This window comes from Catharus ustulatus, chromosome 6 (genome assembly GCF_009819885.2).
Source record: "Catharus ustulatus isolate bCatUst1 chromosome 6, bCatUst1.pri.v2, whole genome shotgun sequence".
Taxonomy (NCBI): Eukaryota; Metazoa; Chordata; class Aves; order Passeriformes; family Turdidae; genus Catharus; species Catharus ustulatus.
The window spans coordinates 53468683-53494022 of NC_046226.1; the positions used below are offsets into that span (position 1 = coordinate 53468683).

At 51.9% G+C, this 25340-nt stretch overlaps 1 protein-coding gene across 2 annotated transcripts; it reads right to left on the minus strand.

The window, feature by feature from the left end:
- Nucleotides 1–398: 398 nt before the first annotated feature.
- NUP160 (nucleoporin 160) lies at nucleotides 399–25280 on the minus strand. 2 transcript variants are annotated; one of them, XM_033063500.2, is made up of 36 exons: nucleotides 24297–25280; nucleotides 23659–23786; nucleotides 23286–23496; nucleotides 22124–22346; nucleotides 21963–22041; nucleotides 20861–20975; nucleotides 20041–20199; nucleotides 19089–19166; nucleotides 18449–18546; nucleotides 17778–17862; nucleotides 17507–17575; nucleotides 16811–16894; nucleotides 16198–16368; nucleotides 16014–16113; nucleotides 14710–14875; nucleotides 14062–14177; nucleotides 13809–13969; nucleotides 12573–12706; nucleotides 12229–12299; nucleotides 10582–10741; nucleotides 10063–10132; nucleotides 7279–7377; nucleotides 6914–7033; nucleotides 6139–6234; nucleotides 5949–6043; nucleotides 5379–5475; nucleotides 5185–5290; nucleotides 4907–5067; nucleotides 4333–4393; nucleotides 3126–3236; nucleotides 2025–2148; nucleotides 1714–1815; nucleotides 1345–1486; nucleotides 1036–1161; nucleotides 856–960; nucleotides 399–760 (listed from the first exon to the last, which is right to left on the minus strand). In XM_033063500.2, the coding sequence occupies exons 1-36, from the start codon at nucleotides 24642–24644 to the stop codon at nucleotides 674–676; spliced, it is 4458 nt and encodes a 1485-aa protein (XP_032919391.1). In that variant the 5' UTR covers nucleotides 24645–25280; the 3' UTR covers nucleotides 399–673. The 2 variants fall into 2 exon arrangements, with proteins under 2 accessions (XP_032919391.1, XP_032919392.1); XM_033063501.1 differs by lacking the exon at nucleotides 24297–25280 and having other exon boundaries at nucleotides 23659–23861.
- Between the last annotated feature and the right edge of the window lie 60 nt (nucleotides 25281–25340).

Here is a 25340-nt window from a genome sequence, read left to right on the forward strand (position 1 = left end):
TGGCGTCACCACAAGGGGGCGGAGCCTCCGCAAAATGCGCGCGCTCCCTATGGATGGGGACGAGCCAGAGGATGAGCAGAGCCCCGTGCGGACCTGTCCTGCCTTATAACAAAGTCCTGCTCCTTGATCCCAGAGCCCCGTCCTGCCCTACAGCCTTGTGCTGCCATGCTGTCCGACAGCACAATCCTGTAGTTCTTCCTGGGGCCTATAGCCCCTCATTATCCTATATCCCCTTCCCTTGAGCTATAACCACCGGGGATATATAGCTCCATCCTTCCCGGGGCCCTACAGCTCCATATTGCCCTATATCCCAGCCCTAGAGCAAGGGCGGTATGCGGATGGTCCCTGGAGAGGAGCACCACAGTCCCCACTTTTCCCACCACATCCTTATGCACACCTCAAATAACACTTCCATTTTATTAAAGTTGATCCAAAAACATACCAATAAATAAAAGAAATTCCCAACAGTTCCATGTCTGGAGGAGGCAGAGATCAAGGGAGTGTCATGGCCACACACCCCAGCTCTGTTGCTCAACCACTGCCCGCAAAAGGGACAATGAGGGGACACACCCATCGACACTCCACCTCCCTGAACCGAATCCTTATGGAAAAACAATGGGTAAAACCAGCACCGCGGGCTGGGATGGTGATGCTCCTGGGGATGTCACCTGGACTAGGGTCGGCAGTACAGGCGCTCCATGGTGGCCACGCTGACCTTCTGCTGGTAGTTCTCCATCCTGTCGTTCAGCTTCTCATAGAGCTGGGAGAGGGAGGAGTCCTGAGGAATCCCCCTCCCTGTCCCACCACCCATCCCACCCTGTCCCCCATCCCAGTGTTTGGGAGCAGGGTACCCACCACGACGCTGTTCTCGCTGGCGCTGCTCTCCCGCAGAGCCTGCAGCAGCTGGTCAATGGCAGTGTAGGGAAGCCACATCGTGGGGGACGCTGGGGACAGAGGGACCTGGAACAGACAAGAACCCTCGGATCATGTTCCCCCAGGAACATCCTGTCACATCCCAATAGCGGGTGAGCTCACCTCGATCCCGAAATACTGGTGCCCTTTGCCCAGCACAGCATCCACGTACTCCAGGACCAAATCCACGGCCTCCTCCAGCAGATCGTAGTTCAGGTACAGGCGCAGCAGCTCGGCAGCATCCACTTCCTGCCAGAAAGAGGGAAGATCAGCCAGGGAATGTGACCAGGACTGGGACCATGCTGAGAAAACCTGCTCTGAGCCTTGGTAGCGGGCACAGAGCAGCTGGCAGGTGTCCACTGGAGTGATCTGGCAGCTCTGAGACAGCTGAAATTTTGGGGGGTTTGGGGACAGCTGTCTCCCTGTTCTCACCTTGTAGCTGTTAATGAGCCAGTTGGGCAGAGGAATCCCGTGTGCCAGGAGCTTGTTGATGACGCAGCGATGGTACAGGCTGTTCTGGGATGGGTAACGCTCCAAGTAGGATGACAGCAGCCTCCAGGCTTCATCTGTGGCACTGCAAGGAAACAATTCCCCGTGGAACACATGCCAGTAGCTCCTGCCCCGTCTGTGAGGCCATGGTGTGCTTCAGGTGATGTGGGGACAGGGTGGAAACACAGCTCTCCCCTCATGCTGTGCCTACAGTTCTGGACTTAGGGGTTTTAAGGACCAGCGACCCTCTGGATTCACACAGAGCTCCCGTCTCCAGATCCTCCTCCTCCCAAGCTGTGGAGATAAACCTACCTGGACTCCTTGGTGGTGACCAGGGCTGAGAGTTGGTTGGCTGCCAGCCAGTCCCAGGCCTTCGCCTGTGCTGCTTCCCCTCCCAGCTGGAGCTTGATGCACCTGCACGAACAAAAGCCATGGGGAGGTGGGTCCCTCCAGAGCCCAGCCCCTTCCCACTGGCATCAAAGGCACCCCTTGCAGGGCTATTCCCAACGAACAAACCAGCTGGACTGGCAGGAAAAGAAGGCTCTTGGGCAAGTTCGACACCCGAGCCCCCTGCATCCCTGCGTCCCCCGAGGTAGGAGAGCAGAGAGAGCACCTGGACGTACTTGAAGGTCAGGCCCTCAAAGATGGGCGTCAAGGGCAGCTTGAAGGTTTGGCACAGGGTGATGGCCGAGTCGAAGAGCCCGGCCCGGACCAGCAGAGACACCGTTTCCTCGGGCGTGGAATTGCCTGAAGGGGAGGAAGAGCAGGTAAAGCTCACCAGGGCCTCACCCTGTTACTCACTGAGAGATGCAGCAGCAGGGCAACAACAGCCTCCAACACCCCGCAGCAGTACTCCTGAATCCATGGCTGGAGGCTCTCCTGGCCTCCAGAGCATCCCATGAGCCCAGGAGCTATCCCTGAAGAACTGGACAGAGCAGCTGTGACCCACAGAGCTGTCCCTGATGGGGCACAGGCTGAAGAGGAACTGGAGAGGGAGACACAGCAATACATGACAGGCAAATGCTGCTGCTGTTTAGAATCCTTGAATTGTTAAGGTTGGAAAAAAAAAATCCCAAGATCATTGAGGTGAGGGAGGGGACAGCCTCATCACAGGTCTGCATCCAAGCAAACAATTCATCAGCTCTGCCAGCACAGAACTGTGGCACTCGGCTCCCTGCGTCACCACTCAGCCCTCAAAGCAGCTGTTCCATCTTTTCCCTGCAATCCTGTGCTGGGAAGTCACCTCCCCCTGACATTCAGAGGGGAAAGAGGTGGACATGTTGTGTAACTTGTACCAGAGATACTAAAAGACTCCAGGTGGGAGAGCTATACCTTCCTGCTTCCCAGAAAGGAACAACTTTCAGAACTTTTAAACACTGCTCCATGAAGTAGGACTGTCCAGGAAAATAAATTATTCATCAATTAAAAAGGTTGGATTTGATGATCTTTGAGGTCTTTTCCAACCTTAATAATTCTATGCTTCTGTGATTTCCAAAATGCCTTTTTTTGTCCCAACTCAGAAGCTCATTCCACCCCCCACTGCAGACCACCAGAGCTTGAAAAAGCAAAAAAAGGTGGAAAACTTAAAATTGATTCTCCTGATGTGCATCTCAGAACCTGCTGAAGTCAATGGCTGGATTTCATGGTAGGGATGGGAATGTGATGGTCCCTGGCAGATCTGGGTTTGCCTCTGGGACAGGGCAGAGTGACTGAACCCCCCTCACCAGCCACAGCTGCTGCCGACACGTCGTGTTCCACCAGGGTCAGCCGGATCCGCGCCAGCAGACATTCCCTCTCCAAATCCTCCAGCTCCAGGATCTCGATCTGGCGAGTGGCTGGAACAGAAGGATACTGGGCTCTCAGTACTTCAAAAAGGGCTCTTTGGGCACTGTGCAGAATGTCATGGAATAGTTTCGTTTGGAAGGGACCTTAAAACTCATCCACTTCCATGGGCAGGAACACCTTCCACTATCCCAGGCTGCTCCAAGCCCTGTCTGACCTGACCTTGGACACTGCCAGGGATAGGGCAGCCACAGCTTCTCTAGCCAACCTGTGCCAAGGCCTCAGCACCCTCACAGGGGAGAACTTCTTCCCCAACATTCCATCTAGTCCTGCCTTCCATCAGTGTGAAGCCATCCCCCCCTTGCCCTGGCACTCCATGCCTTGTCCAAAATCCTCTCCAGCTCTCTTGGAACCACTTCAGGCACTGAAGAGGCTCTGAGATCCTCCTGGAGCCCTTGTAAAAACATCTCTACATCGCTCTGCCATCCTAAAAGGATTTGTACCCCAAAAAGCACCAAAGGAATGATCAAGATTTGCTGACTCTTCCCTGCTCCCTTGAGTGTTCTAATGTCCTTGATACCATCCTCCTGCTCCTCCTCCTCCAGATGTTAGATAATATTTGGGAACAGCTGCTGCTTTGCCTGCCAGGCACATACCACAAAAAAAAAAAAAAAGCCTCTTCAGAAAAAGCAGGTTTAAAAATACCTGACCTTAAATTTTCCTCCTAGAACACTGAGGATAACCTGATCCCACATCCTGGGACAGAGGCAGACACAGGCAGAGCTTATTCCTGAAAGGATTTCCAAGGACACCAACACCCTTGAACAACTAGAAATTGCCTCAGAAAGCTGGTTTTGTTTTAAATTACAAGTTTCTTCCATTGAAAAAAAAAAAGTGCTGTCAAGGCATCAAGCTGTTAGGAGCTTGGGGAATAGCTGTTCCCTTGGGGAAATTGCTGTACTCCTTGGGGAACAGTGGTGGTGTATTGTAACTGGGAGACACTGGGAAAGTTAATGAGCTTAAAATGCCACAAATTATTGATGTGGTGGAGGCAGGAGCTGCCCTGAGCCTTCTCCCAGCTCACACGGGAGCTGCAGAGAGGCTGTGGAAACTCCAGAGGCATGGGAAGGAGCAGGACTGGGCACTTACTGGGAACAGCCATGCACTCCCCATCGTGGCTCCTCTTCGGGGATGCTCCCGGGCGCTCGTACTTGCAGGAAAAAGCAGAAAGAGGATTTATAACCACCTGGTTTCCAAAGGATAAATCACTGATAAGATAAATCCCAACAAGAGGTCTCCATTGCAGGGAAGCTGTGCAGTCTTTTGGGAACTCAGGTTATTTTATCCTTGGCTATCAGGAACATCAGGATCAGGTGACCAGGCTGCAGCCATCACCTCCCCGAGTCCTGACTGGGATTTGAAACACAATGCCTGTAACACTAACTCTCCTCTGGACTGGTATTCCAGCTGTTCACACTCCCCAAAACATCTCTTGTCTCCAACACAAGGTCACATACTCCCATATCTATCCACCAGCCCATTCATAAAAGTTATCCTGCTTCCCTGTTCCCCTAAAAAGTGGGGAATGGCGTAAGGATCATGGATAGGGTCAATGAGCAGGGCAAGACAGCTGGCCACGAGCAGCAGATTAAGAAGTCCAATGCCTCTGCTCCCATCAGAAAGGATTTTGGAAGCTCTTTTTCAGGAAGCTCAGCATTCTTACCACAGCTCCAGAGGCTGGCTGCACTATCCACGCGTATTCCGGGCGGATCAACCGCAGGCAGTTAATGGCAGCCAGGAAACAATTTCCCTGCTTCTGGAGCCCTCGGAGTGTCCGCACCTCCCTGCCCAGCCTCATGCCATACTCAAACATCACTGTTCCAGCTGAGAACAGGGAAAAGTGCATCAGCCAACAGCCTGGAGAAGCCACACACCAGGCAGGGGCAGGGAATGGGTGTCCCAGGAGGGTGGGCAGGTACAAGGTGCCATCCCAAGCTTTACCTTTCCGGTAGTTGTGCCGGTACACGTGGAAGGCGTAGAGCAGCTCGTAGTAGTTGTGAGTCATCAGATCCACGGCCCGGGCATGGGACTCGATGATCCCAACGACCTGCAGCACACAGAGGCTCCAGTGGGCCCATAATCTCTTTAAAGGCAGGGTTGTGCCCCCTCAGGTTGAGATCTCAGCACAGGATTACCTCATTGTGCAGGTTCACGTAAGGGAATTCCACCAGGTCCTGGAGCTGGGATCGCTCGCAGAGAACCACCACTAGCTGGCGTAAGCAGTCCAGCTGCCTGCAGAGGGAAGCACAACCCTTTGGAAGAGCAGGAATAAACCCAGGAGCAGGAACAAACCCAGGATTTAAGCCACAACCAACCGCTTTGTGACAAGCTCTTTCTTCCGGATGAGCTCTGCAGGTTTTTTCCTGGCTTAGAACCAACTTAAAACCTTTCCAAATTGACAACGCAACAGTAAATCTTTTCTTTATTAAACAAAATCAACTTGGCTCCTACAGCTTTTAAACACAGAATGCTACACATGATCCTTCAGTCTCTTCCCTGTTTTTATTCCTCCCATTTTTCTCTTTTGAGAGGGTGCCAATCCCAGGTGTCCTTCAGATGAACATCCAAAAATGAACTCTACATTTTTAAACCCACCTCTACACATTAACTTAAGACAGCAGTCATGTCCTTCTCTGAAGTGCCATTTTCCTTTCAGTTTCATGGAAAAATGGGACCTCCAATAAAGGCACAAGCCTGTCACCTACCTGCCTGGATCTGGGTTTTGTGTTAAGGCTACGTAGGCTTCGCTATTGTGCCCCAAATCCAAGTGATGTTTGAAGATGCAGGTCCTCAAAGTAGCCTGAAAAGAAGCACAAATCAGTTATAAAACCAGAAATGAATTCCTGTGGACAAGGTTCCTGAACAAACAGTTTGCTGGGAAAGAAGAGGCTGTACCTGGCTTCTCCAGTCATCTGCTGATTCCATGATGGCCAGGGTGGCCAGCTCGATGACCAGCTCTGGCAAACCCAGCATCTCCAACAAGCGAAGGACCTGGGGGAGGAGAACAGTCCACTGAAGAGCTGGCAGGAGGGTTTTTTTTGTTGGGGTTTTTTAGGAGCTGTTCCTGCCTCTAAAGATTAGACTTTAAAAGGGAATATTTGTGTAAATCAAGGGATCTGGATGAAATCCCAGCACAACAGGACCAGGTTATGGCTCCTCTGGAGGATTCACCTCTGTGCATGAAGGTTTTTTTGAAGCACTTCAGCATTAACGATTAGTTTTCTGGATGCTAAATCCAGGGAATCCCTCACCAAGAGCCCAGCTCCAGGCTTGCAGCCTGCCTGAGCCACGGCATTATGCAGAAGAAAGATCCTATCTCAATTTAAACATATTCATTTTAATTTGCCTCAGAGCTTAGTAACCTTTGCCTTAGGCAGCATCTTACATCGAGCCTGGACATGTCTGGCTTCTGCTTCCAGCAGCTGGATCTCATCCTGCCTTTTTCTGCTGAATAACAAACTCCTTGGCTATTAGGAAACCAATAGGTGGAAAGTACCTAAATTTCACATACTCAGCTTGTCATTATCCCTGAATAAAGTAAAGAAAGTACAGATGTTTCACATTCCAAAAACTGAGGCTCAAGTCACTTCCCCCAAAACCAGGGACTGAGCAGGAATTCCCTCTGTAGTGTGGAAGGACTTGGTGCCAGTTTACCTGCTCAGGACCATACCTTGTTGTAGTACTGCAGGCGTGGCGTGGAGACCACCTCACCCTCCTCGGGCTGGATCAGCCTGTCCAGGAACTCCTCTCTTCCCACCTCAGAGGCAGCTTGGCAGAAGCAATCCAAAGCCTGGAAGCAGACCTGGAATCAGCTCACTGTCCCCTCAGGTGACTGATCCACCTGCTGTACAAGTGAGGGGACAATACTGCCTGTCCCAAGCTTGTGAGATCTTCCCAAGAGGAGATCGCACCATGCTGCCCCCATCCCATCTTTCCCAAAGGAGGCAGAGCTTGGGAATGATGTTTCCTGTGCAGCTCCTCCCCACCAAGGGAAAAGGTCCCAGGCCCCAGGAAGGAGATGAGGGAAGGCCTCACCTTGTGCCCTTCACCCATGACAAGGTAGCACCTGCCCATCATGAAGCAGCAGGAGCCCATGTTCACGTGGCACCATGGCTGCAGCAGTCGGATGTATTCCTACGGGAGAGAGGGAATGGGAGCTTGAATTCAGGTCAATGCTTGCTGGTGATCAGCAGGTACCCAGGACCAGCAAGTTTTTGGTGGCCCCTTTAGCTACTGTGCTCAGACAAATCCTGCTTCTCCAGCTCAAGGGCTGGTCTTTCCAGCCCCAAAGTCCCTTGGATGCACTGATCATGAAATCCTGGAATGGTGTGGGTTGGAAGGGACCACTTAAACCCATCCAGACCCACCTCCCTGTGAAAGGCAGGGACACCTTCCACTAGACCAGGTTGCTCCAAACCCCATCCAGCCTGGCCTTGGACCCTTCCAGGGATGAGGCAGCCACAGCTTCTTTGGGCAACCTGTGCCAGGGCCTCAGTACCCCTACAAGGAAGAATTTCTTTCCAATATTCCATGTAGCCTTGCCCTCTCTCAGTATGATGCCATTCTCCCATCCTGTCAGTCTAGGTCCTCGTCCAAAGCTCCTCTCCAGCTCTCTTGGAGCTACTTTAGGCACTGGAAGAAACTCCCAGGAGACCTTGAAGCCTTTTCTTCTTCAGGCTCAATATCCCCAGCTCTCCAGAGCAGAGCTGCTCCAGCCCTGTAAGGGGGAGATATCCCCCACATGCTCCGGGGAAAAAGATGCTCTAAAAACTGCTCCAGTGTCTGTATGAAGCATCTCAGAAACAGCTCCCAACATGCCCAAAAATCAGACTGTTGAAGGGAGCTGCAGGGGAAATGTGGACAGGACATGGAGGGCAAAGCGAAGGCTGCAGTACAATGGGCAAGGAAGGTGCTAGAAGGGGAACACCTGTGCAAGAGAGGGCCAGTAGTCAAGGAAGCACATGGATTACAGCATGTGGGAGGGAGAGCCAATGCACTGAGGGCACAGATAAAGCGAGATGACCCAGCCTGGGCCTGTGTCAGCAGAGCATCCTTGTCATCCTTGGAGAAGCAGCCATGTCCTGCTAGCAGGGCCATGGAACTCAGCAGGAACTGGGAGGAAAAGCCAGGACTTGGAATTCAAGTCACCTCTACAGGTGCACAAACCACCAGCACCTCCAGCCTCACCCTTCCCGGCCATGAGTCCTCTCAAAATCATGTCGTGACACATCCGGAGCCCAGATTCACTGCCTGGATTAGCGGCTACAAGGGATAAATCCTGCTCCAGCTTGTCACACACAGTGACCAACACAGAGAGGTTTGGCCTGTGTCCCAGGCCTCTGCTTTGTCACCAGACTGTCCCTGTGCCTGCCTGCTCCTTGCAAGGAGCTTCCTGTACTCCCCAGTTTAGGTCACCGTGCTCACAGCAAAGCTGCTGTTATCTCCCCAGGGTCAAGCACTTAATCCAAGTTTCCGTGACTGACTGGGATCAGGGAGAGGAACAGAGGGCAGTGGGGAGGAGGAGGAGGAGCTGGGCTCTGTGGAGATAAAAGCCTGAAGGAGACATCAGCGAGGCAAAAGAAATGCGAGGAGATTCAAAGCCTGCACATCTGCCAGGAGGGAGAAGATGCGGCTCCAATCTTGGCATTTCCTGGCTCAAAAGCTCTGAAGAATTGAAATTCTTCTCTCAGTTCTTCTCAGTAGCAACACAAAAGGAAGCAATTCAGCCCCCAGGTACCAGGGGCTGGGAGGATAAAAGGTTCTGCTGAAAAACAGGTCATAACTAACAGCCTGCCTGGCCCTGGTGCCTCCAGGAATGCCCAGACAGGGATAAAGCATCACGTGGAGCTGCAGACAAGGAATTGTGCAGGTCAGAACTCAAGCACAAGCAACTCCAGCTGCCAGGAGAACAGGGAGAGAGATGGAGGAACAATGATCTGAAATACAGCAGTCTAAAACCCCTGGAAATCAGGAGTTCCCCATCCCTGCTAATGGGATACCAAAAGCAGCCTGAGATTGAATGACAGGTGTTTCTCACACTGCATTTTACTAATGAGAACATTTAAAAAATAGATGAGTCCTTTCTGGGTTGAAGAAATCCTCCTGAACCCATGGTCCCATGGGCAAAGGTGGTACAGGAAAGGCTGTGGGCACACCAGCAGCCAACAAGCCCCAGGATTGCTGGGATATTTAAACAGGCTCTGCAAAGATGTTTCAGGAGCGTGGTGCCATGTGGTCAGACAAGCCCTGGGAGAATAAACTCCTCCATGGAAAGGGAATAGCACAAACCTGAGTATCTGGATGCTCTTGAAAACAGATGAAAGAGAAAACGCAGAAGATGATTCCCCCATGGCAGGGGAGTAAAATGAGATGAGCTTTAAGGTCCATTCCAACCCAAACTGTTCTGGGATTTCAAGACCTTAAATCACTCCCCATCAAACACTCTGTAGCACTGTCTCAACTCAGAGAGCAGTGATTAGGGATGTTTTTAACTAAAGGATGTTTCAAACCAAAACAGGGGAGATTTACATTGGACATTCTTCCCTGTGAGGGTGCTGAGGCCTTGGCACAGAGAAGCAGTGGCTGCCCCATCCCCAGCAGTGTCCAAGGTCAGGCTGGACAGGGCTTGGAGCAATCAGGGATAGTGGACAGCATCCCTGTCCATGGCAAGGGATGGAACTGAATGTCTCTCTGAAGTGCCTTCCAACCCAAACCATTCCAGGATAGCATGATTAGAGGAAAGCAGAACTCCAGCGTTGGAAAGATGATGCTTTGGGGCATTTTCCAGCACATGTGAGAGGGCTGGTGTGATGCACTCACCTGGAGCTGGGTGTACTGACAGCTCCCCATCAGGCACTCTGGGAAGAGGAAGCTGGGATTGCTGGGCCATCTGAGCAGAGGTTAAGGAACACAGGAGAATCCAGCCTGGAGAGCTCAGAGAACTAGTCTGGAAGCCAACATGCTCTCGTGCTCCATTTGTGGGGGGAGAGAAGATTAAGCTGCTCTTTATACAAATCATTATTCTGTAATAAGATTTATCCATATTAGAACAAAATCACCAGTACATCTAATCCCCAACTCCTGTTACCCTTCCAAATCCCCCAGCATCCCACCCCACCAAGTCAAGTAGTGAGAGCTCAGGGGCTTAAAGTCAGAAACTCAAATCCTTTATCGTGCACCTAAACAGGATGAAATCTGTGAAATCTTAAAATGCCCACAAATCCCATTAATGCCAACAACCTCACTCCTTCACGAGGATTGTCTTGGAAAATTGGGAGCGGAAAACTGATTTTGGAACGGCAAGAGGCTCAGTGGCAATGGATTCACAGCCAAGGATACAGGAGAGGCAGAAAATCGGCCACTATTGAGGTGATAAGGTGGGGCCAGTTCAAACTTGTCTCAGCCAAAGAGGTGTTTGGTTGCAGGAAGAGTCGGGATATGATGTGTTTTCTGGCCACTTCCTGAAAGAAGAGCTCCACGATTGTTTGAGGGCCAGACACTAAAAATACAAATTAAAGGAACAGTGAGTAGAGAGCCTGCAGCAGAGATCCCAGGTTTTCCACCCTGTCCTGTGCTCATCAGCCCAAACAGCACAGATTAAGTCAAGGCAAACCAAAAGCACGTTCCACACTCCAACTTGTTGGTTTTGGATTTCTCCTGCCGTCTGGTTAAGTCAGAGGGAGCAGCAGGAGATCAAAGTGCCCCATCCTGCAGTGTTTATTAACCACAGCTCAATTAAAACACACAAAAAAAGGGCTCTGCTCCCTCTCCACTTGTTATTCCCAGCCTAGCAGCAGCTTTCTAGCACAACAGGGCTGAAGGAGTGCTGAGCTAGCTGTTCCATTCCCTCCCTCCTCATTCCAGCACCCCAAAAATCCCCCCTTACTGACTGTTCCCGACGCCTCTCCCCGAGATGCCACCTCCTTCCCCCTATGCTTCACATATTTTTCCCCAAAGAACAGTGGCCAAACAGCACTTTCTTCACGAGCCAGCCAAGAAATAACCCACGACACCGGCACACACAAAGGATGTTTTCAACCTCCCTGACATTTCCAGCTGCCTTCTGCACCCAGACTCTCCAACAGGGAGAGCTTGGGCTCTGAGGATCACCAATGTCAGAAAGTGGAGGAACTCTTTCCCAGCTCACACGTGGCACTGCTGCCTGTTTGTCCCAGATTTCCCCAGCTCCCTCTGAAGTATCTCAGCCTCCAAGTGCTGACTTGTCACAGCAGGCTCTTACCTGCATGTTTCCTTCCCAACCCTGTTCACCTCCTCCCTCTGGAACCACTTCAAGGCCCACATTTCCATAATTAAGCTGCCTTATATTCTCCCAATAAAAAACTAACCCAAAAGTTACATCTTTGCAGCAAAACTTTAAACATATGAACCAAATATTAGCTGCAATGTTCTGGGGAGATATTGCCACATTTTCAAAGACATTTTGAGCAAGTACTTCTCCATTTTCATGCTTCCCTGAGCTGCTGCTCTTGGTTGCTGTAGGGTAAAGGCAGGAGAGCAGGACAGGCTGGATGGAGCAGGTTGCTCTGAACAACTCCAGCTAGTGAAAGGTGTCCCTGCCATGGCAGGGGGTGGAACTGGGTGAGCTTTAAGGTCATTCCAGCTCAAGCCATTCCAGGATTCTGTGACAGATCTGGTCTGAGCTACTACAGCCGTAGTAAAGTACACAAGGGGTAAGTTTGGCTGATGCTGCCAAGGTTAGAATGAAAAAGTTTTGGCCGAGTGAGGCACTCCCATCCTTCTCAAGCTGAGAGTAAAATCAGAGTTCAACCCTCCAAGATCCTTTGTTGCTGTTGTTGTTTCTTTTTTTTTTTTTTTTTTTGTGGGCAGTCTGACAAACATCCCCACTTAAATCAGGGTCATTCAACCACACAGTCCATTAGCTCCCCGCATAAAGCACTTCCCTCAGGTGGCAGAGACAGGCTTAAATAACAGAAAGGGAGAGTTGATGATCCGTGGACACCTTACCCAGTTTGTGTGGTGTCAGAGCCGTGGTGTCTGCTAACTCCAACACGGAGAGATGCTGCAGATTAGATTCCCTGGGGAAGAAAGGAGCCATCAGTGAAGAGACAACAGAACGCCTCTCGCTTTAATTGCACTCATTGTTCAACTCCCACGGAGCACAGAGCAGCAAGGCTTCGAAGGGCAGATTTAGCACAAGGCAGAGTCAGCTCAGAACATGGAAGGGAAAAAAAAACACTCCCCAGTGCTCCTGGAGTGATACTCCCACAGCAACCACCTGCTTTCCACACCAGGAAGGGCATTTCAGGTGGATTAAGGAGGAATCAAAGCCAGGCCAGGTAGAGACTTACAGCGTGTCCACAGGGACGTCAGAGGCCAGGCACTGGCTCGCCCACCGGATCAGGAAGTAGGACAGCAGCAGGGGAGAGGTGCGGTGCAGCAAGTCCTGCTGGGACTGGAAGAGCTGTGCCCCTCCCAAAACCATCTGCAAGGAAAGCACAGAGCTTGGAGCAACAGCAGGACAAGGGCAACCAGAGAGGTTTGCGTTGTCCTTTCTGTGAACACCAAGGTGCTCAACAGCCTGGCAGGAACTCAGCCTTTCCAGGGAACCCACAGGACTCTTGCCCTACCTCTGGAAGTGCTCAAGGCCAGATTGGAAGGTGCTTGGACAAACACGGCCTAGTGGAAAATGGCCCTGCCCATGTCTGGGGCTTGGAATTAACAGTCTTTAAGGTTCCTTCCAACCTAAAGCAAAGGGATTGTTGTCCCTGAGACTGAAATAATGGCTTTGCTGCAGAGATAACCTCAGGGTCTCCATAAGCTCCAGCAAAGAGCACGAGTAACAGGAAATGAAACAATCTGAGCTTTTGAAGGACACAGTTATGTCAAGGTGGGGAAGTAGCAGGTCACATGCCTCGTGGTGTGGGAGAATCCAGCTCCAGAGGGCACCTTGTAATGCACCCTAAATGCTACCAGGATAACCTTATTCAGGAAAAAGGGATTTATTTTCAACCAGGAAACTCCTGGTTATTTCTAAGTAAATAATATTGGTTTAAACAAGGCTGTTCTTGTCTGGGGACTTGTTCTGCATCCCTGTGTCCATCCAAAGCAGCAGCACCAGCCTCACGTGGCCTCAGGCCTGATGGGACAGACCCATACCAGTTTATCCCAACACTCCAAACACAGCTAACATCGTGAGGACTGTTTGCTCTGGCTGGAGCAGCTTCCAAGGGGCTGAAACTGCAGCTGCCAGAGAATGGAGCTGCCAGCGGTGCTGGGAGAGGGACAGGGGACAGCTGGGAGAGTTGCATGTGTGCTGATTCACACAGGAGGCTGGAATCCATGCCCTCCTCCCACAAATACAGCTTGGCTTCCTGCTTCCTGGATGTTCATAGAGGAATAAAGGGAATTAGGCTGCTTTGCTTAGGAAGACAAAAGCAGCTGGAGGAGAGAGCAGGACCTGCCCAAGCCTCAGGCTATTCCAACAGCCTTGTGGGAAGAGACAGGAGCTCCGCCCTGCACCACCAGCTGAACACAGGATTCCCAAGTCCCAGGAGCATGGCAGCAGCACCGGGGGCTGTACTCACTGGATCTCCGAGGCGCAGCAGGAGCTGCTGGAGGATGAGCAGGTCCCGGCAGAGCAGGAAACGGACGGTGCAGATCTTGGCCACCCCCCCGCACACCACGTGCGCCGCGGTGCTGCTGCCAAACAGCTGGGACAGGCTCATGCGCAGCGCCAGGTGAGGAGCTGCAGGGAAAACCACACAGGTGAGGCAGGAGCCACAGGGAGGAACAATTCCCAGGATAAGGATGTCCCAGAAGCTGGTGAAGAGCTTTCACCTCTTTCCATGTCAGTGTCTGTCTCATAGTCCATCTCTCGGATGAGCAATCCAATAGCATGGATGGGGTTCCTGATCTCCTGCAGTTTGCTGTGGATATCCTCCATCACATTTTCCCTGCAAAATCCAAAAGATCCTCATCATCATGAACAGCAACCTGAGGTTCCAACTGAAGAGGGCTCCCTCACACTCCCTTCCAGTGAGGATCAGTATCTGATCAGCCTGGACATTCCTAACTGGAATCCTTGGCTAGCTTGTGAGTTTTATTGCAGCGCCTGCAGGGACCAGTCTATTTATTCCACTCCCTCAGGCTACCAGGAAATAACAGCCAGATAGTTGGCATTCCACAAGGAAACGATTTCGGGTTAGCACAGGAACCACACAGTCTGAACAAGGCTCTGACCTCTCCCTACTGTCTCCACACACCTCTTTCCACACCTAACAGGAATTTGTCTCTCTTCTGGTCACTAGGATGGATAGAAGACGTGCTCACAATATCAAACCACGGTCTCCACGCCTGGAAAAGTCTCCTGCAGCACAGGGCAAGGAGCCCACACATCTCAAATGCCCTTGGATGTCAAGCAAGGACGGCTCTGGACAATCCCAGCTCAGCCACCCTGAGAAGCTTCTGGAAAACACATCTCCTTACGTGTCATTAGCTATCAAGTCCTCCAGGATCTGCTCTGCAGCCTTTTCTGGAGGCTGGAGGCGGGAGCAAGCCATTTCCATGATGAATGCCATTTCCATGGAAATTGATTCTCCGATCAGGCGAAGGCACTGGACAAGACAGACAACATCACGAGACATCTCCAAATCTGCAATGAAAGAATCTAACTGTATATTTTCCAAGAGATTTCCAAGGGAAGGTGGGAAGACCATGCAAAAGCCAGTTAGTTCAGCTCCTATCACCAGTAACAGCAGACTGGCCCCAGTTCCCTGTGCCAAACCTTCCCCAATAACAATGAGGCTAAATTAAAGCTCAGGAGTTTATAAGGGAAAGATTTGGGCTTTATTATTTGGAAAATTAAAAATAATGGAACAATAAAAAAACGAAATTCCCTCCAAGGGATCTTTTCCAGCCACGGGTTGAAAGAAAATAATTAGTGCAAAAAAAATACATCCTGGAGAAAATGGCTCAGCTCAGCTCTGCAATCCCTTATGGGTGAGATTTTAAATTAAATCCCATTTTTTGAGACTGTGACTGTTTAAAACAGCCAGGACAGGAACTGCTGGGGCTCCCAAATCCAGCCCAGGCCTCCAGCTTTCCTTCCCTTTGCTCCACAAAAAAGCTCAACCAAACAGATGACGATCCCACTTTATAAAAATATATAAAAATCACTCAAGCATGAAAGTGGAGCTTAGGTAACATTTTCCATTGCCTTTTTCTTAGTGAAACAGCATTCCAGCGCCAGCAAAGCACAGAGGGCACTGTGGTGACAATATTAATGAGACATTTTCCATACTCTGGCATTCACTTCCTGGAGACAAGGAACAGCACGGCCCCTCTCCGCAGCTGATGTGAAAACATTACATAAATCCTGGAATGGTTTGGGTTGCAATGGACCTTAAAGGCCATCCAGTCCCACCCCCTGCCATGGGCAGGGACACCTTCCACTATCCCAGACTGCTCCAAACCCTGTCCAACCTGGCACATCCTGTCCCACTTACAAGGAAAGGGAAGCCACAGCTTCTCTGGGCACCTGTGCCAGGGTGTCCCCACCCTCACAGGGAAGAATTTCACCCAAGCCAAACAATTCCATGACTCTACTGGCAGCCTTGTCACTATTTTCTAATTGCTGGTGTGAGCACAATGGCAAGTTTCACAAAATAAGTATCCCTGCAAAGCCAAAATAAAACTATCTCCATGCAACTGTGGATCAGGAGCTCTTCCAGAGATCTCTATGGAAGCTCCCACATCTCTGACAGGAGGGAGGAAATTCCATGTATTCTCACCTTCAAAGATGGCAGCATCATCCTCGGTCAGGAGGTGCTCGTTGGAGAGGAGATAGAGATGATCAACCAAGGAGCAGGGCACGAGGAAGGATATGGAGCCCTGAAAGGTGAGGAGAAAGTCCTTGAGCTTCCCAAATCCTCTGGAGAAACTTGTTCAGGGAATCTCTCCACCACCCAGTCTCACCTTCTTTAGCAGGCACACCATGCTGGTGTAGGGGTTCATGTGCAAAGCCAGGGGCCGGGAAAGAGCTTCCTGGTACTGCAGGCAGCAGGCATAGAACTTGGACCAGAATTCCACCTGCAGCTGCCAAAACTCCTCTGGGGAGCACTCATACTCTGTCACACTGCTCTGGAACTGGTGGGGGAAAAACAAGGGAGTCAGGAATAGCGAAGTGAAATAAAAATAGGATGAAACAAGGGAAATTCAGATACAAAAAGAACATAAGGATCTCTCAGGTAGGTCCCCTAATAATTGTTACTTGGATTATTTGGAAGATAATCCCTGTTTTGGATTCTCATCCAAACTGATGAGCAACCACTCTGCATGGTGGTGGTCTGGGCACCCTGTGATGGGGGACTGAAGTGCACCCAGGGAGCAGAGACAGAACAGGCAGGATTCCAAAACCCAAGAGGGAAAGGAAACCCCAGGCAGGACGGATTAAGACTTGCAGCTCTTAAAAAGTCACATCATTCCCTCTGGAGAAATAAAGGATAAACCAAGGCGTGGGGTCACCTGGCACCTAAAACATCACGACACCATTTACAACATAACATCCTGGAAAGAAAATCCATCTCACCTCGTTTTCTACAGCTAAGGTGACCTCCTTCCTCAACTCATCCCATGTCAGATCCATGTGCCTTTCAGTTCCTTGAGAAAAGATCTGCAAAGCAGCACAGGAAACTTGGATTTTAAGGCAAAAAAAAAAGTCTCACCAAGGGTTCAAGCAGCACTGAGTGAGGTAAAGCAGGACAAGAGCATCAGCCACCAGTCTGTGGGACTGAAGTGTTAAAAGAAAGGTCTGGATGCTAAATTTGGGATACACAAAGGTGCGGCAGTGTGCAGCCACCCCAACTCAAGGGATTTAAGATCCATGTGATGTGGCACTTGGGGACATGGGTTAGTGGTGGTCTTGGCAGTGCTGGAGGGAACCATCAGATTCCACCATCGCAGAGAGCTTTTTTAAAATTAGTAATTCCATGATTCCATGACATGGAATTCCTGGCTAAATCAGCAGGAATGAAAAACAAGCTCAGCAACTTGCTGTGCTACCCAAGGGTGGGAAAAATCAATTATGTGGATTCCAGATAAAAAGGGATGTGCCTCCAGCTGTGGGCACACTGCAGCTGCAGCACAGCCCAGCAGCCACCAACTCACTCCAGGGACTCCCCAAGAAAACATGCCTGGCAAGAGCTCCAAGGAATCCTGCTGCCTCACATCTGAAGGGCCAGGAAAAGGATGAACAGACAGCATCCCCAAATTCCCTTTCACTTACCTGCAAAGCCTTCTGGATAGCTGCATTAGTGAACCGGCCTGGCATGAAGAGATAGTCCAAGTAGATTTCCTGCAAAAAGATCGTGACTTAAGGAAGCTCAAGGGTCTTTCCTCCCACTCTCAATGTCATCCCCAGAAGCTTTGTTTCTGTCTACATCCTGTTCCAACCTGGGATCAAAAATGGTTTCCTGTACACTCCTGACTTTGTTTATTCCCATTTTCTCTCCTGAGTGACCTCACTATTTTTTGGTGGTGTTCTGCAGCTGGCTCACCCTGGGATCCTGATCCTGTCGGACCGTCACCTCTTCCTCAGGGAGCGGCTGCACAAACACCTGGTTCCACTGGCCTGCAACATTCCTGGAAGGAAACAAACCTGGAATCAGCCTGACATCCACCTGAACCAAACCTGTAGCTTTCATCAGCAAAATCAGCCCTCTGGGTGTGGAAACAGGAAGTTTGTGCAGTGACAAGGGACGGATTTTGACAGGAGAGATTAACTGTGCCATTCCTAGCCATCAATTGATGGAACAGGTTGGAATCCTTCATTTCAATTGACATTCTCCCCATCCCACAAGTTCACAAGCAACTCTCAGACTGACCAGTAGCTTCTTCGCCTAAAATCTGCACACTCACAGCATTTTTTGTCTACTTTAAACTCCCTGGCTCTGCATCAACCCACCCTCTCAGCTTTATATTCAGGGATGATTCTTTCCCATCATCTCCCCAAAACATGTTTTTTCCTGGAAGGACCACCTGGTTGTTTTGAAGGAGCTGTGGGGAAGCACAATGCTCCCTCTGCCATGCTCAAACTCCACTTTCTGCAATCCTGCTGCCTGTATTTTTACATTTCCCATGTTCTGGCAGCTTGAGTATAAATTTCTAAGTTGAGGAGCTCTGTCAGGGTCTTCTGCAGTTACCCCAGTGATCCATGCCCAAAACTCACTGCTCAAAGTTGATGTATTTCAGAACAGTTTGGTTCTCCTCATTGTGCCACAGTGCCCAGATCTCGGCTGAGGTTAAGGCAAAGTCAACCAGAGTCTCCTAGGAAAGAGGGAAAGAGCCAATTTCCTTTCTTATCCCAAAATTAGCATACAGCAGAGAAAGGTGGGTACTTAACAACAGCAAAACATTCCCTTGTGCAATTTAACAGGCTCTGGGAATTGTTCAGCCTGGAAAAGAGAAGGCTTTGGAGTGAACTAATTGGCCCTTCCGGTACCTGAAGGAAACATTCAATAAAGATGGAGAGGGACTTTGGACAAGGGCTTGGAGTGACAGGAAAAGGGGAATATCTCTAAACAGAAAAAGAGATGATTCAGATGGGATATTGGGAAGCAATTATTCCTTGTGAGGGTGCTGCGATTGCCCACAGAAGCTGTGGCTGCCCCATCCCTCGAAGTGTCCAAGGCCACGTTGGACAGGGCTTGGAGCAACCTGGTCTAGTGGAAGGTGTCTCTGCCCACAGCAGGAGGTTGGAACAAGATGAGCTTTAACAAGTTCCTTCCAGCCCAACCATTCCATGACTCTAGGATTTAAATCCCAAAGTTCAGGCCTCTCCCTCCCGGGGGCCAGGCCCAAGCTCTCACCTGTGAGGAGAACAGGGAGGAGATGTGGTCAAGGCTGTAGCGGTTGCTCTCAGTGCTCACCAGCTGGAAGACACAAAACTACAAACACACCTCATAAATCATTTCCTGAAGGACTAAACCAACATGTATCAGGGAATCCCATCATTCCAGTCCATCTCCCTGCTGATGCTAGGGCAACAGAACCCAGAGGACAAAAGGGGTGAGCTGAGCACGTTACTGGACCCTTCGCACAGACATCCTGGCTTCACCCTTCTCCCCAAGGACATTCATCCATGCCTGGACCCAAAGGACTCCCAGGTCTTTCCAAACATTAAACCTGAAAAACTGCAAGACCTTCACACCCAGCACTGCCAGTGACCACAAGATGTGGGAAAAGAAGGAGACTAAGGTGGGAAAGCCCCAATTCCTCAGCTGCAGCCTGGCTCTGCATATCCTTCCCAGAGCAGAGTACCCATGGGACAGCAGGACTCATGTTACATGCTGTTGTTCAATGTAGGAATTCCCTGGAGAAAGGGATAAGCTGTCCACCAGATGAGCCTGGTTTATGCTGTCATTCCCCTCCTGCTAAATTTATCATTCTCCACAAAAAGCTCTCCCCAAGTTGCAGGAGCATCCACACGCTCCCAGGAGCCTGCTGTAAACACACCATCAGCATTTCCATGCTTTCAGCTCCTTTTGGACCTTTCCTTTTCCCACGGCACATCCACGCTTTTGGAGCAGGAGGTAAACAAGTGAACTAGCCCTCATGGATCAGCTTAGTCACACTGGGAATTCTACTCCCAGGGCTGGGGCATACATACCCTGCAATGCTTTGAGGGGAAAAATGTTTATTTAGAAAGCACTGATCCCTCCAGAGGGTCACACGTGAAACTTTTCCCTATTTCTTGCCTTCCAAACCCAAGTCCTAGGGGAATGACTGCTCCTCCCACAGGAAGAGCCCGTGGCTCCATACCTGCCCTCTCTTGGGAGCGTGCATGTAGACTCCCAGGTACAGGCCCAGGGACTGGGAGAAGGCCAGGCGCAGGCGGTGCCCCGTGCCGGCCGCCAGCCGCAGGTCCCTGCTGACAGGCATGAATTCCAGCAGATCCGCCACCATCAGGCACATCTGATCCTGCAAACAACCAAAGCATCACAGAGTGGCTTAAGAAATACTCTGGCCTGAGAAACTGCTCGTCCCCTTCCTCTCCTTGCCCTTCCAGACAGAATTTTCTGCAAGAGATGTTAATTAAGGCTCCATACATTTACCTGAACCACTCCTTAGCTTCTCCCAGCTCACCTGGGCCCCCTTCCCACCAATCCCACGGGCTGCCAGAGCCCAGGCATGTAGGATAAAGCTTCCTCTCCCTCCCACGGCACATTCCAGTGCCACTGAGCCGTGAAAGCGCCGTGCTGCTCCATTAGCTCCGGCACTCAATATCTGGAGCAAGAGGCTTTTATTAACTTCTTGTTGACAAAGACACTTTCATTACTGCTGAAAGCAGGAGAAAATCCATTTGGGATGGCTCCGTGGGCCTCAAAGCGCTCCTGCCTGCCTTCCCAAACGCTCCAGTATGTCTGGAAACAACCCTTATCCCAGGAATGAGGCCGGGCAGGAAACTCCTCACTTCACAAACACTGCTACAAATACACACCACGACTATTCCCACATACTGTCCCAAATGCCAGCCTGGAGAAGCCACAGCCACAATTTAACAGGAGACAGATCCATGCCAAGCACTCAGCTGTGATTCCTTTGGCTTCATTTTGCTCCCCCAAACCCAGGTTCTGCTCACCTTGTAGGACCACATCCGGAGCTTATGGTCCTGGCAGAGGGCGAAGAGGAAGGCGTCGTGATCCAGGCAGTGCACGGAGAGGCTGACGGGCACATCCGAGGGGCCGCCATCACCTCTGCAAAACCGTAAGTTATTTCAACACCTTCAAAGAAAATTCTCCATCCCTGGAAATGTCCAAACCCAGCCTGGACACTGCTCTAGTGGAAGGTGTCCCTGGCCTAGGCAGCGGGTGGGACTGGATGAGCTTTAAGGCTCCTTCCAACTCAAACCATTCCAGGATTTCATGATTCTAAAATCACAGCACATACACAGACACAAAGCACTGGAGTTCCACCATTGTGCTTAAATCCAAACAAATCAGTCAATGAGATCAGGAGAAGGGAATGTTTCAGCATCCACAGGGTAGAGGACCCCATCACACCAGTGACACCCAGTTCTTCAGTTGCTTTGTTGGAACTGAAGCACATTCCCACTTCCCCATCCCCAGCCTGGTACTTGTAGAACACAGGTGAAGAATCCAGAGGGAAAAAAGAACCTAAGCAGCCCCAAGTATGGATCCTGCCAGCCCTGATAAGGATCCATGAAGTCATGAGCTAGGATCCCAAGAGCCCCCAGAAAGGATCCTGCCAGTCCCCAGGCAACACTCCCCAATGGTCAAAGTCACTCAGGGCATCAAGGGACTCACTCCCACTTCCAAGAAAAAGGTCCTAGGATTCAGTTGTGCGCTCTAAGCCACCCTAACAATCCCAATCCACCAAGGAGCATCCGTGTGATCCCCACGTAACCTCTGCTTGTCAGAAATACGCCTGGCTCCTCAGCACCAGGGCAGAGTAATCCCTAATCCATGCTGGCTGCAAGCCACATCCTGGGCAAATCCTTGGAGGCCAATTACTAGAGAACATATTCACAGACACACAGAATCAGCAGGACGCTGCTAATCCAGCATTCCATTCCTAACTTCCGTATTCTGATAGCTCCTGTGACCCTCTTAACTTTTTTGGGTTGAGTATTTATAGCTGCCTGTGTGATTTGAGCTAAAAATTCCAGGTGAGGGGATGCAAAAGCCAAAATTAGCTGCGTTTATCCATCTCCAGGCATTCACCTGATGGCAGTCGGCATCCAGCCCGTGAGGAAACGCTGCACCACCGAGCTCTGCTTCAATTCCACGACAGAAACACTTCCTTCAAAAACAAAAGAAAAACCCAAAATGAAGATTACATGAAATTCCAAGATGGGAGAGGGGTTGTAGTGCCCAATTCTTACCTGGAGCATCGGGAGGAGGCAGCTTAAGGACAAAGATTCCTCCAGAGGCAGAGGGAAGGGCGAAGAGAGCTTCCCCCTCGCTGCTCAGCCAGGCTGCAGAGGCCACAGAGTTGGGAGCCAGCCCTGGCACGCTGGGAATCACATAGTAATTGGAGGGATCCCTGATGTGGATTTTGCTGATATCTGTAAACACGGACTGCACTTGGCTCTCTGTTATCAGCTCCTGGGGGGAAACAGGAGAAAACAACCTTAAGTTGTGCCAGGGGAGGTTTAGGTTGGATATCAGGGAAAATTGCTTCATGGAAGGGGTTATCAGGCATTGGAACAGGCTCCAGTGGCGGAGTTCCCATCCAGTGTGGATGTGGTGCTTGGGGACACGGGTGGCCTTGGCAATGCTGGGGAAGTGGCTGCACTCCATGATCCTAGAGGATTCCATAAAACATCAAATCCTGAGCACACATATCTAAAGCATAGGATAAAAAAACAGCAGACACTGATAGAATGGCAAGTGTTGCCTTGATAAAAAAGATTTTTCCAGTAAAAAATGTCTGGGATAAGCTTAGAGGAAACTGCTGGTGACAAATGCCAGGAAGAGGAGCTCTGCCACAGCACAGGGTCATTCTTTGGGAAAGCGCTCTGGAGCTCTTCTAGAGAGGAGGAGAGAAGCACTCCAAGAGGAGGGAGGATCCTGGTAAGAAGCAGGAACAAGAAAATTCAGAGTAAATGGGGAGAATCACAGAATCCTGCAATGGTTTCAGTTGGAAGAGACCTTAAAAAGCATCCAGTTCCAACCCACATCCATAGAAAGATGGTGAACGTCATATAAACCCTGTCTAGGATACATCAGCCACATATAGATTCCAACCCAGACAAAACCAGCCTGCAGCCTTCTCAGCTGAGAAAAAAAAAAAAAAAAAAAAAAAAAAAAAAGACAACCCAACCAGGAAAGGCTCTGGAAAAGCCGAGGCTCATTCCCAGCAGTGGCTCAACTCCATTGTCACCACAGTCTATGTATCTCAGGCTGGACATCCAGCCAGTTCCTGAGCAAAACACGGCCAAATTCCTCAAACCCTCCACTTTTCCTCTTGTTCCCGGTGTATTTTGGATCACCTGCCCCCTCCCAAACCCTCCCTACGGTCCCGGCGGCACTGCCGGCACTCACGCTGCGGTAGAGGCGGGCGGGGTGCGGGAGCAGCAGCCGGTGCACCGTCTGCGCCGTGACCAGCAGCACCACCAGGTGACTCTGCACCTCGCACAGGTGGATCCCGCCGGGTAGGAACGGGCAGCCCTGGATCCGCAGCCGCACAGCGTTGTTCAGCAGGTTCACGTCCAGGGACTCCTCCACCAGCTCCACCGTGTCCCCCGACGTGCTCCTGCGGGAACGCAGACGTGAGGATGAGGAGGGTGTGAGAGGGGAGACAAGGGCAGAGATGAGGATGAGGAGGATCTGAGAGGCAGGAGGGTCTCAGAAGGGTGAGAGAGGTGTGGATGAGGAGGCTCTAAGCAAGGCACGGCAGACGGGGGCGTGCACTCACCATCGCACCCAGCGATTCCTGGTGGCGGCCCCGAGCTGCGCGCTCTCTTGGTAGCAGAAGCCGCCGGCGCTGTCACTGTAGCGCCCGGCGGGGAGCGGGGCGACGCCGGGGGGCACGAAGAGCAGCTCCTGCGGGAGTCGCGGCGGGGCCCGGCCGGCCGCGCTCAGCTCGAGGCAGCTCCGCGCCGCCAAAGCCGCCGCCATCTTGGGCCGCCGCGTTCCCGCCTCGACCGCGCGGGGCACGACGGGAAGGGGACGGAGCGGGCGCCCCCTGGCGGGCGGGAGGACGGGGGCAAGAGGGGAGCGGGGCGCCCCCTGGCGGACGGGAGGACAGGGGGCAACAGAGAGAGGACGGGAAAAGAGGGAAGCGCTAGGGGCGGGAGGGTGCGAGAGGGATCTGGGATGTGGGAAGGGGATTATGAGGAAGGGAGAATGGGGAGAAGGCATGGGAAGGGGCTACAGGGAGAGGGTGGAGGGTCTACAGGACGAGTGGATATGGGGGAAAGGTAAGAGGGATTTGAGGAAGGGGTTTGAGGAGGGTCTGTGAAATTTGGGGCAGGACATTGGGGGACAGGACTGGAGGGCTGGTTCAGTGGGGGGCACTCAGCAGTTCCCACCCTGCCAGCTCCCAACACCCACCTGTGCCCACACCCTCATCCCGGCGAAGCAGCCACAGCCGCCTTCCTGGACATGTCCAGCGCACCGGACCCAGCCACTGGCAGAGCACATATTCCCATACTGGTGAGGACAGCGGGGACCCCAGCACCCCATGGATGCCTCACATCCCCCCACAATACCACACAGTGCCAGCGCTGGGCCTGGCCAGGCTCCCGCTGTGCTGGGAACAATCCGGCCTTTGAGCGGGATCCAGTGCTGGCGGCATGAGGCGCCTGCCCGTAGAATGGGCCCATTCTGGTGGCAGGTGCCGTGAGGGGCCGGGGGCTCCAGCTGGGCCCTTGCTTTATTGGGGGGGCTGAAGCCCCCCATGTTGGTGTGAGGAGCTGGCACACAGTTGGATCAGCGGGCTCAAGCGCCATGGCAGTGCCAGGGCCATGCAATCATGGAAGGCGCTGAGGTGGGATGGAGGGCCATTGGGACCAGGCCCCACCTGTGGGCACCCATCCCACCTTACCCTGCATCTACCCCCGGGCTGGTGGCAAAGTGTGTCTATGTCCCTGTCCATGTCCCCTCAGGAGGAATGGGGGGTGTCCATCGCTGGGACTGGGACCCTTCAGGTGCCTGTATCCCCCGGGAAGGGACGTCACGGGTGACCCGGTGGCTGCGGGCTCCCGTCCGCCACACTCGGTGCACCCCGGGACAGGATCAGGATCGTCCTGGGACCATCTCGGGACTGTGTCTGGGCAGTACCGGGACCATGCCAGAAGCACGCCTAGTTCTGTACCGGACCAGTACCGGGACCGTGCCAGGAGCGTGCCAGGACAGTACCTGAACCATACCTGGGCTGTGCCGGGACCGTGTCAGGACTGTACCAGGACTGTACCGAGCCATGTCTGGACCGGACCGGGACCGGGACAGTACCGGGCCATGCCCGGTGGTCATGCCCGGGCTCGCCGCGGTATTATCCCGCTCGCATTCCGGGAGACCCCGTTCCCGTTCCCGGGGCCGGGCGGGGCGGCCGCTGTCCCCGCCCCGGGGCGCTCCTGCCGCTTCCTGCGGGCACGG